This window comes from Cydia pomonella, chromosome 6, assembly GCF_033807575.1.
Source record: "Cydia pomonella isolate Wapato2018A chromosome 6, ilCydPomo1, whole genome shotgun sequence".
Taxonomy (NCBI): Eukaryota; Metazoa; Arthropoda; class Insecta; order Lepidoptera; family Tortricidae; genus Cydia; species Cydia pomonella.
The window spans coordinates 19,577,014-19,591,800 of NC_084708.1; the positions used below are offsets into that span (position 1 = coordinate 19,577,014).

At 36.8% G+C, this 14,787-nt stretch overlaps 1 protein-coding gene across 5 annotated transcripts in view; it reads left to right on the plus strand.

The window, feature by feature from the left end:
• Positions 1-14,787, plus strand: part of LOC133519218 (cell adhesion molecule Dscam2) — a 245,798-nt gene that overhangs the window by 199,494 nt on the left and 31,517 nt on the right. For all 5 annotated transcript variants that reach the window (XR_009799599.1, XM_061853212.1, XM_061853211.1 and 2 more), the window contains one exon: positions 12,925-13,147. Coding sequence is in view for 4 of the 5 variants with exons in the window: in XM_061853212.1 (XP_061709196.1) it covers positions 12,925-13,147 (223 nt within the window). In the remaining variant the exon portion in view is untranslated. The remainder of the gene's footprint in view (positions 1-12,924; positions 13,148-14,787) is intronic.

A 14,787-nucleotide genomic window follows, 5' to 3' on the forward strand; every position in this document is an offset into this window, starting at 1 on the left:
TCTATCATGTTAACCGATTTCAAAAATTGTTCCTTTATTTGAAAAAAGGTGTCGTTAATGTAATATCATAAAAATTTCAAGTGTAATAAACACACGTAAGTGGGTTAAATTGCAAACAGATTTCGGAAATAATTCTTTGATCATTAAAAAAAATTACCAAGAAAGATGTCTGATTATATTTTTCCTGTAAAATTTATAGTAATGTTAATATTATGTAAAAAAAAATATGATTTTTCTTCAGTACACTTCGGAGAGAATAGGGGGGGGGGGTACGTTTTTTTCACATTTTCCTCATAAAAAAAATATCAAAAAATGTTTTGACAATTTGAGCTCTTACAAATGATAGCCCACTTGACCTAGTCACTAGACTTTGAAATTTTGCCCCCTCTTCATATTGGGCATTTTTCATAGTTCTTAGTGTCTGGGTTAGCGTTGTTCATGACTATTCCAAAATTCAAATCGATAGCTTAAGTGGGCCTCTCTTCGTGTACGCCAATCTCGGTCCTGGACTAGTTTAATCCGGAAGTGCCCCGCGATATTCCAAATGTCATCCACCTAACGAGCCAACGGACGCCAGGTACCTCTCTATCCGAAAGCAGCCACGAATCCATCAACATTATGGTCCACCTGCCATCACTCTGACTGGCAACATGTCATAGAAGTAGTTAACTAAAAACAATACATTTCCATCTTAATCTATTAGGGAAAGGCCTACTAAATGGCTTAAGAACAGCCTATTCGTATTCAGATCTCTTAAAAGCACCAAGGGATGCGAAGTTCGCAGTTGTGAAGTTGTTTGCTTATATTTAAATCCCTTGCCAGTAGTACCGGTACGCTCCCGGCATTCCTAGCGGGATCGTAAGAACCAATAGCCCCACTTACGTTCGCTTTCTGCATACTGATAAGCGTTTTTAAGGTTTAATTTCTAAGTGTTATGTTTTAATTAAGTAAACAAAGTATAAATGTTTAGTTCAGAAAAATCTCGATTAACCTAAAATCTCAGGAACGAATATAAAAAAATTGTATTATGTGCAACCTATTTTAATCATTTTGATTGTTACTTTTGCTCAATTTATTTAACCTTTGAAATTCGCACCTTTTTCTATTGACAAGTGGGGTGTGTTTCACTATATATTTTAACAAATTTCTGCAATGTATTTTATTTTTAATAAAATATTCGTCTACCACTTGTTTTCTTGCATCTTTTTTGAGAAAAGTATATGACTCGGCTGGAAGGTTAGCAGCTGGCTTCGGAATCATTTAAACGGACTTCCAAGGTCACCCGTTTAAAATTAGTCCTTAGCCTGAAAGTACCTACTTCCGAGCCTCGACAATAATGTACAGTCAATATCCGTGCCGTACGAAAAAGATACACTAAGATTAAAAGGAAAACAATAAATGAACAAAAATACAATTTTCTTTTCTCCAAAAATGCCGACAAAATCCGTTCACTAGGAAAATAATTACTGAACAAGTGAACAACCACCAAAAAACAAATCTCGGAATAATAAACCTTATCTCAATGTAATAAAGTCTATATATAAAAGTGGGTCCTTAATTAAAATGTTGTTAAGGAAAATATCGAATTTGGTGGAAACAAATTCAATTTTGCTAATTGAATATCTTTCAACTTGCGGAATTCTTGAAAGTTAAAATATTAAACATTTTGAATTCCAAAAGTGAGAATCGTTTCCATTGCTCCGTAAAGAGCAAATAAATGTGTGGAAAGGAAAGGAAGGGACAGACTTCCTGAAAGCTTAATTTCTTATACATATGTGTAATAATTCTTGAGGAAGGTTTAGGTGTATAATTTGTTAAGGTCTTGTTTAACCAGTCGCTAGTTTATGTTAAATCTCACTGTGATACATCAATCAATCGATCTCTTGATAAAGTGTCAAATTTGAAACCTAAATGTAGATATTCGACCTAATTTCACATACTATGAAAGAAAATATCTCCCCTCGCATATCTATAAAACATATATTGCTCGAGCCGTACGAGAACATTTTCTCTTCGATGACAATACGGAACGGTTCACAATAACCGTTAACAAGGAATTGTCACACCCATTGAGACGGTCTGTATTTAAAATTGAGTTGCCTTCGACTCGTGGACAGAACATATCTCCCTCGTAAACCTGATCGACCCCTACTTTATTACACGGTTTTATTACCGCCTAGCTTCGCACACGACTTTGTCTACTTTGTAAACAAAGAAGCTATGTACATTGGTTTTAAGAAAATTGCAGCTGAAAGAAATACAACGTCTAAAAGAGAACGAAAGATAGCTTGTGAGATTATCGATTTTACATGTTTTTTTTTTTATATTATAAAACATAATATAACTTTACGGTTTCACTCACGTGTTACTTGCTCATGCACTGTTTGTGCCTGAAAATAGAGACTGTCTCTCCGAATCAAGTCACACGAGTGACAAAAAAATACATGAAACCGTAAAGTTATCTTAATGTTTGTATGTCTCACAACAGTTTAAATTCGATTAGAAAACTTGTTTAAGTATTGACCTTATAAGAATTTACAACACGAACTAAAATCAAGCTTAACTACCATTTACTTTACATACATGGTATATATAAAGATACGGTATACTCCAGTAAAACAGTAATATTTCTCTAGTTTTTACAGCCCATATTCTTGGGGTTTCTTCAAATCGTCTCAGCCGTTACCGAGCCTCTTACAAAGTAGCACATATATATACTAAAATATGTTTTCCTGCTTTTTTACGTACTTTTAAGCCACATATTGTAAAATCCGCTTACTTTGCAGTTTGCTTGTGGATTGTCTGACCGATACTAATCACATTTTTATAAGGTACTTACTTACTTACTTACTTACTTCACTGGCTCAGTGACCTAAACAGGATCATGGCCTCTGACACAAGAGAGCGCCACACTGCCCTATCCTGCATCACTTCGCGCCATCGCCAGTTGGGTATTCCGAGGGCGAACAGGTCTTTTAGGACTTCGTCACTTGACGCGGTATCTGGGACGCCTAGATGGACGTTTTTCTCCCGGATGCCCCACATACGCTCTTCTCACAGCCTCTCTACGTGACCGAGCCAGCGGAGTCGTGTGGCTTTTAATATATTGGGCATCGCAACCAGATCCTCTAGGTCCTTATTCTTCCTACGCCTTCAAGTTCCATCTTCACCTCTGATAGGTCCCAGAATCTTCCGCCAGATTTTCCTCTTTGCCACTAAGAGCTTGCTCTCTTCTTTCTGAGTCAGAGTCCAAGCTTCACACCCATACATCAAAATTGGCCTAATTACAGTCTTGTAGACACGAATCTTGGTTGGTCTACTGATCAACTTGGACACTAAAACTCGATGGAGCGCTGCCAAGCATTTTAAGGCGTTTTGGATTCGTTAATCTACATATCTCTTCTGCCCTTCGGTTGGTATCAGTTACTGTGCAACCAAGGTACTTAAAATGATCCACAACTATGTAGGTGGTTGCTCCGACTACTAGATCTTCTCTAACAACTCTGGTGTTCTTGTACCTTTTCATTTGGAGATATTCTGTTTTCTGGTGATTGATTCTGAGACCTATCTTCTCCCCTTCCTGCTCCACAATTCTAGCCATGGCCTCCAGAACCCTTTTGTTTTGCGCCAATAGCCTCAGGTCATCAGCATACCCAATGATCTTATGTCTGCCACTCAACTCTATACCCCCATCATGCACAAGTAATTTTCGGACGACGTATTCGAGTGCCAAGTTGAACAACATTGGCGAAAGGGCGTCTCCCTGTTTTAGGCCTGTGACAACTTCAAATTTGGCCGTCAGTTCTCCGCAAGCTCTTACCCTGATCTTGCTGACTTGGTAGCGACAATAATAATTTTCACCATTTTATGGCACTTTGAAGTACCGTAAAATCTTATACAGTGTCTCACTGTCAAGACTGTCGTATGCTTTGGCAAAATCAACAAATAACATGTGGATGTTTTGTGCGAACTCCCATTTCTTTTCCATCATCTGTTTCAACAGGAATATCTGATCCACAGTGCTGCGGTTCTGGCGGAAGCCACAATGGTAGTCACCGAGTATGTTTTCGGCATAAGGCTGAGGTCGTCCCAATAAGACATATAAGAGGACTTTATATGCCGTTGGCAGCAGCGCAATGCCCCTGTAGTTGTTACACTTTTTCCGGGAACGTTTTTTGTTAATGGGGCATATCACTCCAATGTTCCACTCTTCGGGTTGTCTCTGCTCTTTCCAGATCTTCATGATTATCCCATATAGTCTAGATTGCACTGCTCCCCCGCCATATTTCCATACCTCTGCATATATGCCGTCCATCCCTGGGGATTTATTGTTTTTCAGCCTCATGACAGCCTTCCTCACTTCATCGAATGTTGGCTCTTCTACAGTATCCACACTCTCCTCCGTTGCCTGCACCTCAATACGACTGTTCACCGGTTGACAGTTGAGTAAGTTTATAAAATATTGACGCCACTCATACTTTATTGCTTCCGTCTTTACAACAAAGTCTTCATTATCGTCTTCTAAAAACTGCGCGCCAGGTTGGTATACTTTGTTAATCATGCCCAGCTCTTGATACCAAGGCTCTTGATAAGGTTAGGTACCAATTTAATTTAGCTTCGTGTACTATCGCGAAAACAACAGAGAACTACGAGATATGGCAGCCAGTTGGTTAATATTTATGGGATATTTTTTTAGTATTTATTGTGCAAATACAAATTAAAGTAACTGAGACGTGAAATTAATATGGCGGTTTTTCTTTAAGTTCTGTAATTGGATAAAGTTATGATAAATAAATATATTTCAAAATATAAGAAAAGTTATGAAAACGTTTACTTCTTTAAACTATAACAATAAAACAGAACTAATATAGAACATCCAATGACAACATTATTGAATTATAGAACGGGACTTAATCGCATATTAAGTTTTAATTTACCTCCGACGTTTTGAGGACGGCGTTGTCCCCGTGGTCTCGGAGAAGACTGGCTTAAGTTGACATCAACATATTCTATCGCGATTAAGCCCCGTTCTATAATTTAATAATGTTGTAATTGGATGATCTATATTAGTTATTTTTATGATTTTATTATATGCATTAAGTAATTCTAGTTCTGGATGCAGATCGATATGTGTTCCATAGTTTATCAAGTTTCCAAGAGCTACGTCAACACGACGCCTCAAATTGGCAGTAAAACGTAGAGAAAATGCACCCTTTGTGAAACTGAGCTCACTTGATGCCTAACCCCGACGTTGCGAGAAATTGCTGCACTCTTTTGTTACACAACCCCTATTTTTAACCCTTGACGGGAGAGGTCTGTGTATGTACTCTGTATAGTGTCTATATCCTCGGCCCGTGATGCGATACTATATATAGAAGCTTCACTTGAAACTAAGATATACATCAGGAAGCGTATTCTGATTATTACAAGTTACGAATTGAACTGGATTTGTTATGGATATGGTCTCAGTGCTAAAAGTGACATTTCATTAACCTAAACAGTCACTTTTTATACTGACATATCAAATCTATAACAAATCCAAATCAGATTTATAAGGTACTATTACAAACAGAATACGCCACCAGATCTTTGTACTGAACTGTCTTAAAAATGTGCATGCATATCGTACAAAGTGTAATTGTGTAACCTAGGACCAGTTTGAAAGTAATTTATATTATTATCAGTTGTTATTACAACAAGTCAACTGTCTTTGTCAATTTATATTAAAGGAAAAAAATGGAAAAAGTTACGCTTCCGGCAGGACTTGGACCCGCAAGCTCCGCAATCCGTGCGTTGCTCTTAACCGATTGAGCTGCGGAAGCCTACCAGGACTTCGCAAATCTTTCCAAAATTCGCAAATTTTTCCTGGTGAATTCTCAATACAATTTGAGACTCCGGTGCCGTTAAAAGATGTAACCATCTTTCGGCAGATGTCTCTTTACGCCACCCCAAAGGCGTGTATACATAAGGGAAGGAATGGAAAGATTTGCGAGGTCCTGATAGGCTTCCGTAGCTCAATTGATTAAAAGCAACGCACGGATTGCGGAGTTTGCGGGTTCAAGTCCTGCCGGAAGCGTAACTTTTTCCATTTTTTCCTTTAATATTAAATTTGGAGTATCGCTCGCAGACGTATCTGCTTGTTAATAAATTGTCTTTGTCAATTACAAACTCACTTTGTACGATCAAAGAACGAAAAATCATAAGATTTATCATAAAACTATACCTATACTTACAAGAAAACTCTGCCAAAGAAAAAAAGGCAATTTAAATGCAAATTTAATATTGTATGGACTAAGTATAAAACGTTGTTTTTGTCTTTACATTGTACCTTCTTATGCCGTAACGGAAGGTGAAGACTTAAGGCAGGTTCCAAATTAAATTATCCCACAGTCCTCCGATGTAAAGTAGCCTAAATGCAAATAAAGGAATTTGAATTTGAATTAATACAATGAGGAAATAAGCTTATGACTCTAAACAGTTTTTAACTAAGGATATATTAGGTAAATTATTGGAGATGGAATTTCAAGTGTTAATGAATAATTAGATTTCTATTTTCGCGTGCATAGTTCATACGTGCTAGTTCGGATTGCGCTCAAGATGATAAAGTGAAATAAATGACATATACTCAAAAAAAAGTGACCAAGGCCTCCAGCGCCCCAGGCTGGAACCGAACCGGCGTCTTCTGCTATCGCTGTAGGTGCCTGAGCCATTCGGCCGCCGGGGTCACGGCGGCATAGGTCGAATTTTTCCAAGTATATGCATTTCTTACTAAAGCCTTATGGCGCCCTTGGCCATCCCTAAGGTAGAACAGAATGGTTCGACCTTCTGACTGGATCAACTCAGGTGATTCCGAACTAGCGCTCAATTTTAATTTTATTACGAGAACAAAATTAGTTGTACCTAATCTTACCTACTATCAATAACCACTATTCTAATCGAATTGAAGAAACAAATACTAGGTACAATGATTTGATTATGCGTCCGTGAATAGCGTCAGTTAGGACAGGTACTCTAGGTGAATTTCTCCTCTTCAAAATGTTCCTTGTCTGGAGTTGTACAATATATTCCAAGTTTTTAGTACTTTAGTTTTTCTTTCCCAAAATATATTTACCTAAGTAAACAATCCCTGGGACAGCCATTTGTTATTCAAATTGTTAAAGCTTACAAACCGAAAAAGATTTTTTGCTTGTCCTAAAATATACAATTGAGGCCAAAGAATGGCTGTCGCGCTTTTAAACGAGTTTGCGATTTAGAATGCTTGCCTTGAATCAAATAAATTGCATCGTCTAACTATTTTCCACGCTTGAAAACGATACACGGACACCGTTTTAAAACTGACAACACAGAGTTTGAGGCAGTTTACATGCATGATGTTTTGTGGTTTTATCTAACCGTAAGCTTTCACTTATATCTCCGAACTAAATGTATCCCACAAAAACATTTTCATGTAAAATGTTGCCAAGATGAAACCAAATGGCCCGCACTGTAAAAAAGTTATCTGATCTCATGTAGAGCCAAGCTTCTAACTGTAAAAGGCCTAACATCATAAATTTGGCTATTTATACTCTAGATTTTATTGTCTAGAGCCATATATTTTGACTAAGGTGTAGAGCTTGTGAAGTTGGGGCTTATAGAGTTAGGACGTGTAGAGTTAGAAGCTTAGCTTTACATGAGATCTGATAACTTTTGACAGTGCGAGCTATATGATCTCGTCTTGGCAACATTTTACATGTAAATGATTTTGATGGTTTGTTGCTATGTATTTTATAACTATTGCTATGTATTTTCCATGTCACTATATGATACCGTCAAACTACTGTTAATCAATTTAATCATACACATTTCAGAATTCCCAGACAAAGAGAATTCATATCTACACCGTAAAATAAAATGGCCAAGTTTTGAGCAGAACCAACAATAAAATTACAAATAGCACGCCACGGTAACATGTAGGTGTAATCAACGGTAGTGCATCATTTTAGGAGTCCGCTAGGAATGAAACCAGTTAAATTCGTCGCTGTTATGACTGTATTTGTACAACTTACAATGTAATGCTTGCCATACATGTAAATTGCCTTAAAATCAATATTTAACCACTTGTTGGATCTAATTGAAACGAAATTTGGCATTGTTTAAAACATTTTAAGTGCCCTACCCGCTACCTGTAATCTCTAGACGCCGCGCTGGTGCCGGCCTGATAGAACCCACACAAATCGGTAAGTAATTAAATGACGGAACTCTTAAACGTAACCAGACCTTGTTCTTTTTATTTTGCTCGTTTACTCGGGCTGCGTCTGACATCAAAGGCAGAATTATGCTCCATAATTACTTTGAATTAGACCCATCGCTTCAAACGTAAGAGAAATACTGTTTCAAAGTAATTTAACTGGCAAAATAATTCCTTTGGACCCAATCACCTGGTGGAAATACTTACATAGTCCATTGACGATCATTAATCTTTTTATTGAAAATATCGTATTTGCTAAGAGTTTTAGTTATCATTTTAATCGTTCTTATAGTGTTTGAATATTTCCTAGAAGACAATTATTTGAAATACCCGTTTACTACTTTCCACACGTTCTTCCAATTAAATAAAAAAAAAAAGTGCTTTCAGCGTGTGACATCAGTGAGATGTAAATAGGTAGTGTAAAATAAGAGCTTGATCTTGGGATAGAAACAAATAGAAAGGCAATGAAATCGTATCGTGCATATTCTCACGCGTGCAGCTTCATGTAGGCTGTACACACTCTTCGAGGCATGTCGAGGTAGGTAGGATAGGTTGCCCGGGGCCTATTTCTCTTACGTTATTAGACTAATAATATTAGTCCATGAGCTAATATTTTTTACAAGTCGGCGTTTTACGAAGCCACACTTGTATATTATTAGTTACTAGTCACCAACTAGTAAATTTTAGCTAATAATGACACGAGTAAATACAGGGGCCCATTTCTCGAAAGGTATTAGTCTAATATTATTAGTGTGTTGCCATGGAAACCCATACGATTTGACAGTTCGTGGACTAATAATATTAGTCTAATACCGTTCGAGAAATGGGCCCCAGTTTTGTTTCATAAACGAGTACGCTAATAATTACACTTATAAATTACACGCATAAAATAAAGGCTTGTAACAACTATTAGCAAAATTTGTTGGAAACAAATTTGTGAAAATGTGGTCAGTTTCCGAAAGTTCGGATAACGAAATCCCCGAAAATCGCCGAAGATTTTTTCTTCCGAGGACTTACTACGAAAGACTTCAAGGGGCCTTTAAATTTAATGAAAGGTTCCGCTTATCGAGTATGAAACTGGAAGAACTGATTTTAGCCATTGGGCCTCGGTGGTGGTGCATTAAGCCAAACTACATCAATAACATTAATAGTCCGCTACTATTAGTTACTAGTCTAGTATAATTATTTGAGAAACAGAAAATATTAGTACTTTTCATTTTTACACTAGTATAACAATTGAACTCATAAACTAATAGTTACGAGAAATAGGCCCCAGGGGCCCATTTCTCGAACGGCATTAGTCTAATATTATTAGTGTGTTGAATCTTAGAGATTGATTGCTAAGTTTTATGAATTAGGGGGCTAGCCAATTCTTAGTACAAAAAAGTTTGATTCACTTCAATTACTGCACGAAGTGACATGTCACGTATTTTTTCCCCTAATCCCGGCGGCGTGTTTGTCCCGCTAATGACGGCGTGCGTGCGGTTCCTGGGATACCGATGGATTCTGTCGTTTACTCGAATACCAGTTTATGTTTCCTTTAACTAAGAACCCCATTGTGCACAGTCAACTTAGAAACGGGACTTATTATTAAGGTTTTTTTTTTATAAACTATTAGTACATTGTGCAATGAGGGGAAGTGGAAATTACCCTGCGGCTGTCGTGCATTAAAGACTCGAGTTTGCAATCTGGAACCTCTGGAATTACACACAATGTTTCTCATAACACTTGCGAAGAACAAACTAAATTTTTAAGCGAAATGATTCTTAAATACGGTGACATTTCAAACGTTCGTCCGTTATATTGTCATTCATTGACTGGTTAGGTTAGTTAATAAACGTCAGTATTTTAAAAGTATAACTCATTTATACATACTTGGTTCGTATGTATTTAAGGGGCACAATAAAACAATATATAACTTCCTCGGGAGGAGAACAATACATGCCTTTGTCCTTCAGTATACCTGCATGAAATATGATCTTTTTCGGGCAAGTGTTTATTTATTTTCAGTCAATGATGTACTTTTAAATCTGGTTGATGTATGAACCGAACGATATATAAATATATGCATACACGTGCTTAAGTGTCTTGCTGACAGCTGCTAGTCACCCGAGCCTAGTTTTTAATGGATTAAAAAACACTGCTTAAGTCAGGAGAATCAGAATCAGAACATTTATTTGCTTTTACGTATAAATACATGCAAATACAATAGTAAAATATACTCTAAAGTACTTACATGCTAAAACTGATTATTCTAAGGTTAGGTATGTATGGGAGTTATGCATTTTAAAATTAAGGGGTACGTACATGTCATTCAATAGGACTAAGTAAAAATAATAATCAATCATGATAATGTGAGGAGTAATTAGTCAAGTGAATTCGCGAAATATTCATTAATTGTGTAATACGGCCTATTAATAAAGAAGTCTTTTACTTTTTTGTCAAATAATTTAAAATCTTTACAATCCTTAATGTCTTGGTTTAACTTATTAAATATTTTGATTGCCATGTTATTAAAACTATTATTAAAGTGGCCATAACTTGATTTTGTACGTGCTAGTTTGTTTTTGTTTCTCAGATTGAACTTATGACAATCACTAGATGTGGGAGCTTCCAATAGTTTTGTGTCCTGTCATTGCACATCCTTGCTAGAATCTCTAGTTTGGAAATCGTAAGGTATGAAACTATAAGTGTCTCGAAGTCAATTTTCACCTTAGAGCCGCAACCATGCCGACAAGATAAATAATATAAGAAAAGATACATCTCTAGTTTCAAATAATTAATTTATCTCTAGTCTCTATTACCTAGGTACTTACATGTACTTTATTAGCAAAACACGTGTAACTTAAGGTTACCTACATTCCATTTTCTGCTGCTGGCGGCTTATTGCCACTCCGTAATGTTGCTAGCAGTATTATGAAGTGGTAAATAGGTAATAATTTATCTTGAGAGAAAATAATTGAATTGAGAGATTCATTTGTAATGCAACGTAAATAATAAGTGTATTAAATGCTTGGTTTTTTTCGTGCTACAGCTAAAGTAATATAGATATTATGTTTTTATAACTTAAATGCCGGCAACGCACTTACAACCCCTCTGGTGTTGCGGGTGTCCATGGGCGATGGTAGTCGCTTACCATCAGGTGATCCATCTGCTCGTTTGCCTCCTCTAGCATAAAAAAAAACTGCGGCGAGCCAGCGACATGACTGGTGTTGCGGTGTACTGTAGCAGCAATGTGCCCATCTGCATTGTCACCGTGATGGAATGTATTCAACATAGAACCATACCATGAGATAGTAAGTGCCGCCGCAGTCAACCGCTATTTTAAGCTCGCTGCCACTATTCGAATGTTGCCTTAAATAAACGAGACGACACTTGCCAGGCTTCCGCCATTTGAGGCGGAAAACGGCTCTTAAGCATAATGAAAGGATGTGGAGTACCTATTGTGTTTACTTACACTTATTGTTTATTGGAAACTAAGTCAGAGTTACGAAATAGGATTTCAAGCTTCAAGAGGTGCTTATGTCTCAATAAATTAAAGTTATATTTCCAATTAGGTATATTTTACTAGAAAGTTTGTTTTAAGAGCTTATAAACATTACTCGATTTGCTTATTGAAATCAACTACAAACAATTTAAATTGAGCATAATTGGGCTTGATTATGTAAATAATCTTTGTTAACAAAAACAAAAAGTTTAATATATATATAAAATATTGATATACTTTACTCGTATGTTTCAATGTCTGCCATATTTACTAACAGTGAGTCTATTATCGTATTTGCTAGTGACGAACGTATTAAAACGCTTAGATAAAACGTATGACGTGTACCAACTGTACGTGCTAACTCGCACTGACGCGTAACTAATTGTTTGAGAGTGCTAAATATAACTTTAGTGATTTTGATTTTTCTTACAACAATATTCACATATGAACAAACTGAAAGCACCCTACCCAGATATAGTCACACACACACACATTGCATTGTATTCTTAATAGAATGGCATTGTTGTCTAGCATTCAAACAAGCCTTAATTATCTACTTGCAGTCTAATATAAATGGTAAATATAGTTAACTAAGTCATAAGTCAAAATAGTTTCTATTATATTTGTTGTTTGTCGACCGCTTTGGCTTAGTGGGTAGTGACCCTGCCTACGAAGCTGATGGTCCCGGGTTCAAATCCTGGTAAGGGCATTTATTCGTGTGATGAGCATGGATATTTGTTCCTGAGTCATGGGTGTTTTTTATGTATTTAAGTATTTATAAATATTTATATATTTTAATATAATGTAATTATTTATTTCGAGTAACATGACTAATATACAATTTGTAGAATACACTATAAAACTTAAAACCTAAATCTAAAAATAAATAATACTAAACTTAAAATAAAATACTAAAAAATATCCCATATTTTATATATTATATATATCGTTGTCCAAGTACCCTCAACACAAGCCTTATTGAGCTTACTGTGGGACATAGTCAATTCGTGTAATAATGTCCTATAATATATATTATTTTATTATTATTTATTATATGGGACACTGACTTCTGTAACACAGGTTTTTACCTAGCTCAGAAGTCAGGGACTTCAACCACCTAAATGTATTTGCCTTTAATGCCAATACAATTTTTTTTTATTTACATTACATTAACCAGATTTGCAATGTAGCTATTGTTCCTTGTCCATAGCTGGTACCGAGAAAGCGCCGGCGGAGTGCTCAGAGAGCTCCGCGACGGCGAGGCCGGCGGGCGATACACGCGCTCGCACGACGCGCTAGGCGTGCGCCGCGCCGACGTCCAAGATGGCGGCCGGTGGGCGTGCCGCGCGGCCAATGCGCACGGACACATCACGCTGCGGCTGCAGCTCAATGTTCGCGCTCATCTTACGACGCACGTGCAGCCTCACACGCAGGTGAGAATGAGTGTTTGAGCGCTACAGGAAGACGGCCTAAGAATCTCCACTCACATAAACACGTTGCACAGCGCATCAGTTTATGAGACGCATGAGCAGCCATTTGTACTCGTAACTTCTCTGAGATTGTAAGTACCGACATAGGTATTTACTAAACATCATCCAGGTTCAGTTTGCGAAGCACAGCTAATCAATGATTGCTTAGATATAGCTTGTTTTCCTTTATGGTGCTCCTACACTGGCAGTTATATAGTTAATACTACCGATACGTTAATGCTGTCCCTGTCACACTATGTTACATAATTCCCAGTGTAGCGGCACCATTACATATTCAACATTTGTAAAAGAAAATGTCCGCTTCATGCTAAGTACATACATACATATAATCACGCCTATTTCCCGAAGGGGTCGGCAGAGACCACGGATTTCCACTTGCTACGATCCTGACATACCTCTTTCGCTTCCTTCACTTTCATGACATTCCTCATACACGCTCGTCGGTTTAGGGTGCTCTTGACCTGGCCTTTCTTCAGGATTGTATGATGTGTAGTGTTAGTAGTCTGAGTCATGGTAAGTATTACAGTTTATAAATGTCTTGTAGTCTCTAGTCCAAAATTGTTTTATATGTAACATTTACGAGTAAGCTACTCAGTGCATTATTTATTCAGCACATTTCAGCACAAATAATGCAGACTGCACACAACCTGCATTATTTGTAGAGTTTTCTATGATAAATTTTGGAGCGATCCGAATCTAATCGAGCAGTTTGTGTTGTAATATTTTTTGTCACTGTCAGCCAAAAGCATATATGTCTCCTGGACACTTTTATGATTTAAACTAGGTCACTTAAGAGAAGAACTACCGCAAAAGAATGAGTCGATTTTTAGCGATAAGACCGCTTGTTATTTACCTTTAATTTTGCTGCTATTTTCTTTCCGGATTGATTTATTTTATCGAGGTATACAAAGTAAAAAAACGTGGATGTATGTATGTACCATATTATTGTAAGTGTACGGCCCATTCGATGTCATGCGGTCACTGAAAGCTATGGACGATTACAACTCCTGGTTCGTCACACGTTGTCGAACCTTTACGCGTATAGTAGTCGTAGTAGTAGTGTTAGTACGAGTAGTAGTAGTAGCACATTTACGAAAAGGTAAGTACAATGGCAAATTTAACCCTCTGCAGGATATTTTCCAATTAGTTTATGATAATCACTTCTACAGGTTGCAATTCTCAACCGATTCTCATGAAATTTTGTGAGCAGGTTCGGTAATTATTATTTTTTACGATTCAGCTTTTGCAAAATTTTCAAAATGGCTGAGCCACGGGGTTCGTGAAGTCTCACAGAATCACTATAGTTACTTTATTTGTTTATAATCCAAAATATTAAAAGAAAAAATGATATTCCACGTATTTAGTATTAAATACTCAGGTACTTTGTATTCGCTTCGTACAATCTCTTTGACTTTATGGTTTAACAATGTTTTATTCATAGAGGAATTTGATTTTACTTATATATTGTACTATATTGTGACCCGTATGTAACAATGAAAATATGTATGGATTAATGGATTACTTCCATTTAGAAATTCCAATTATTATACTTATACATAATTTCATATGGCTAAAGTAGTAAT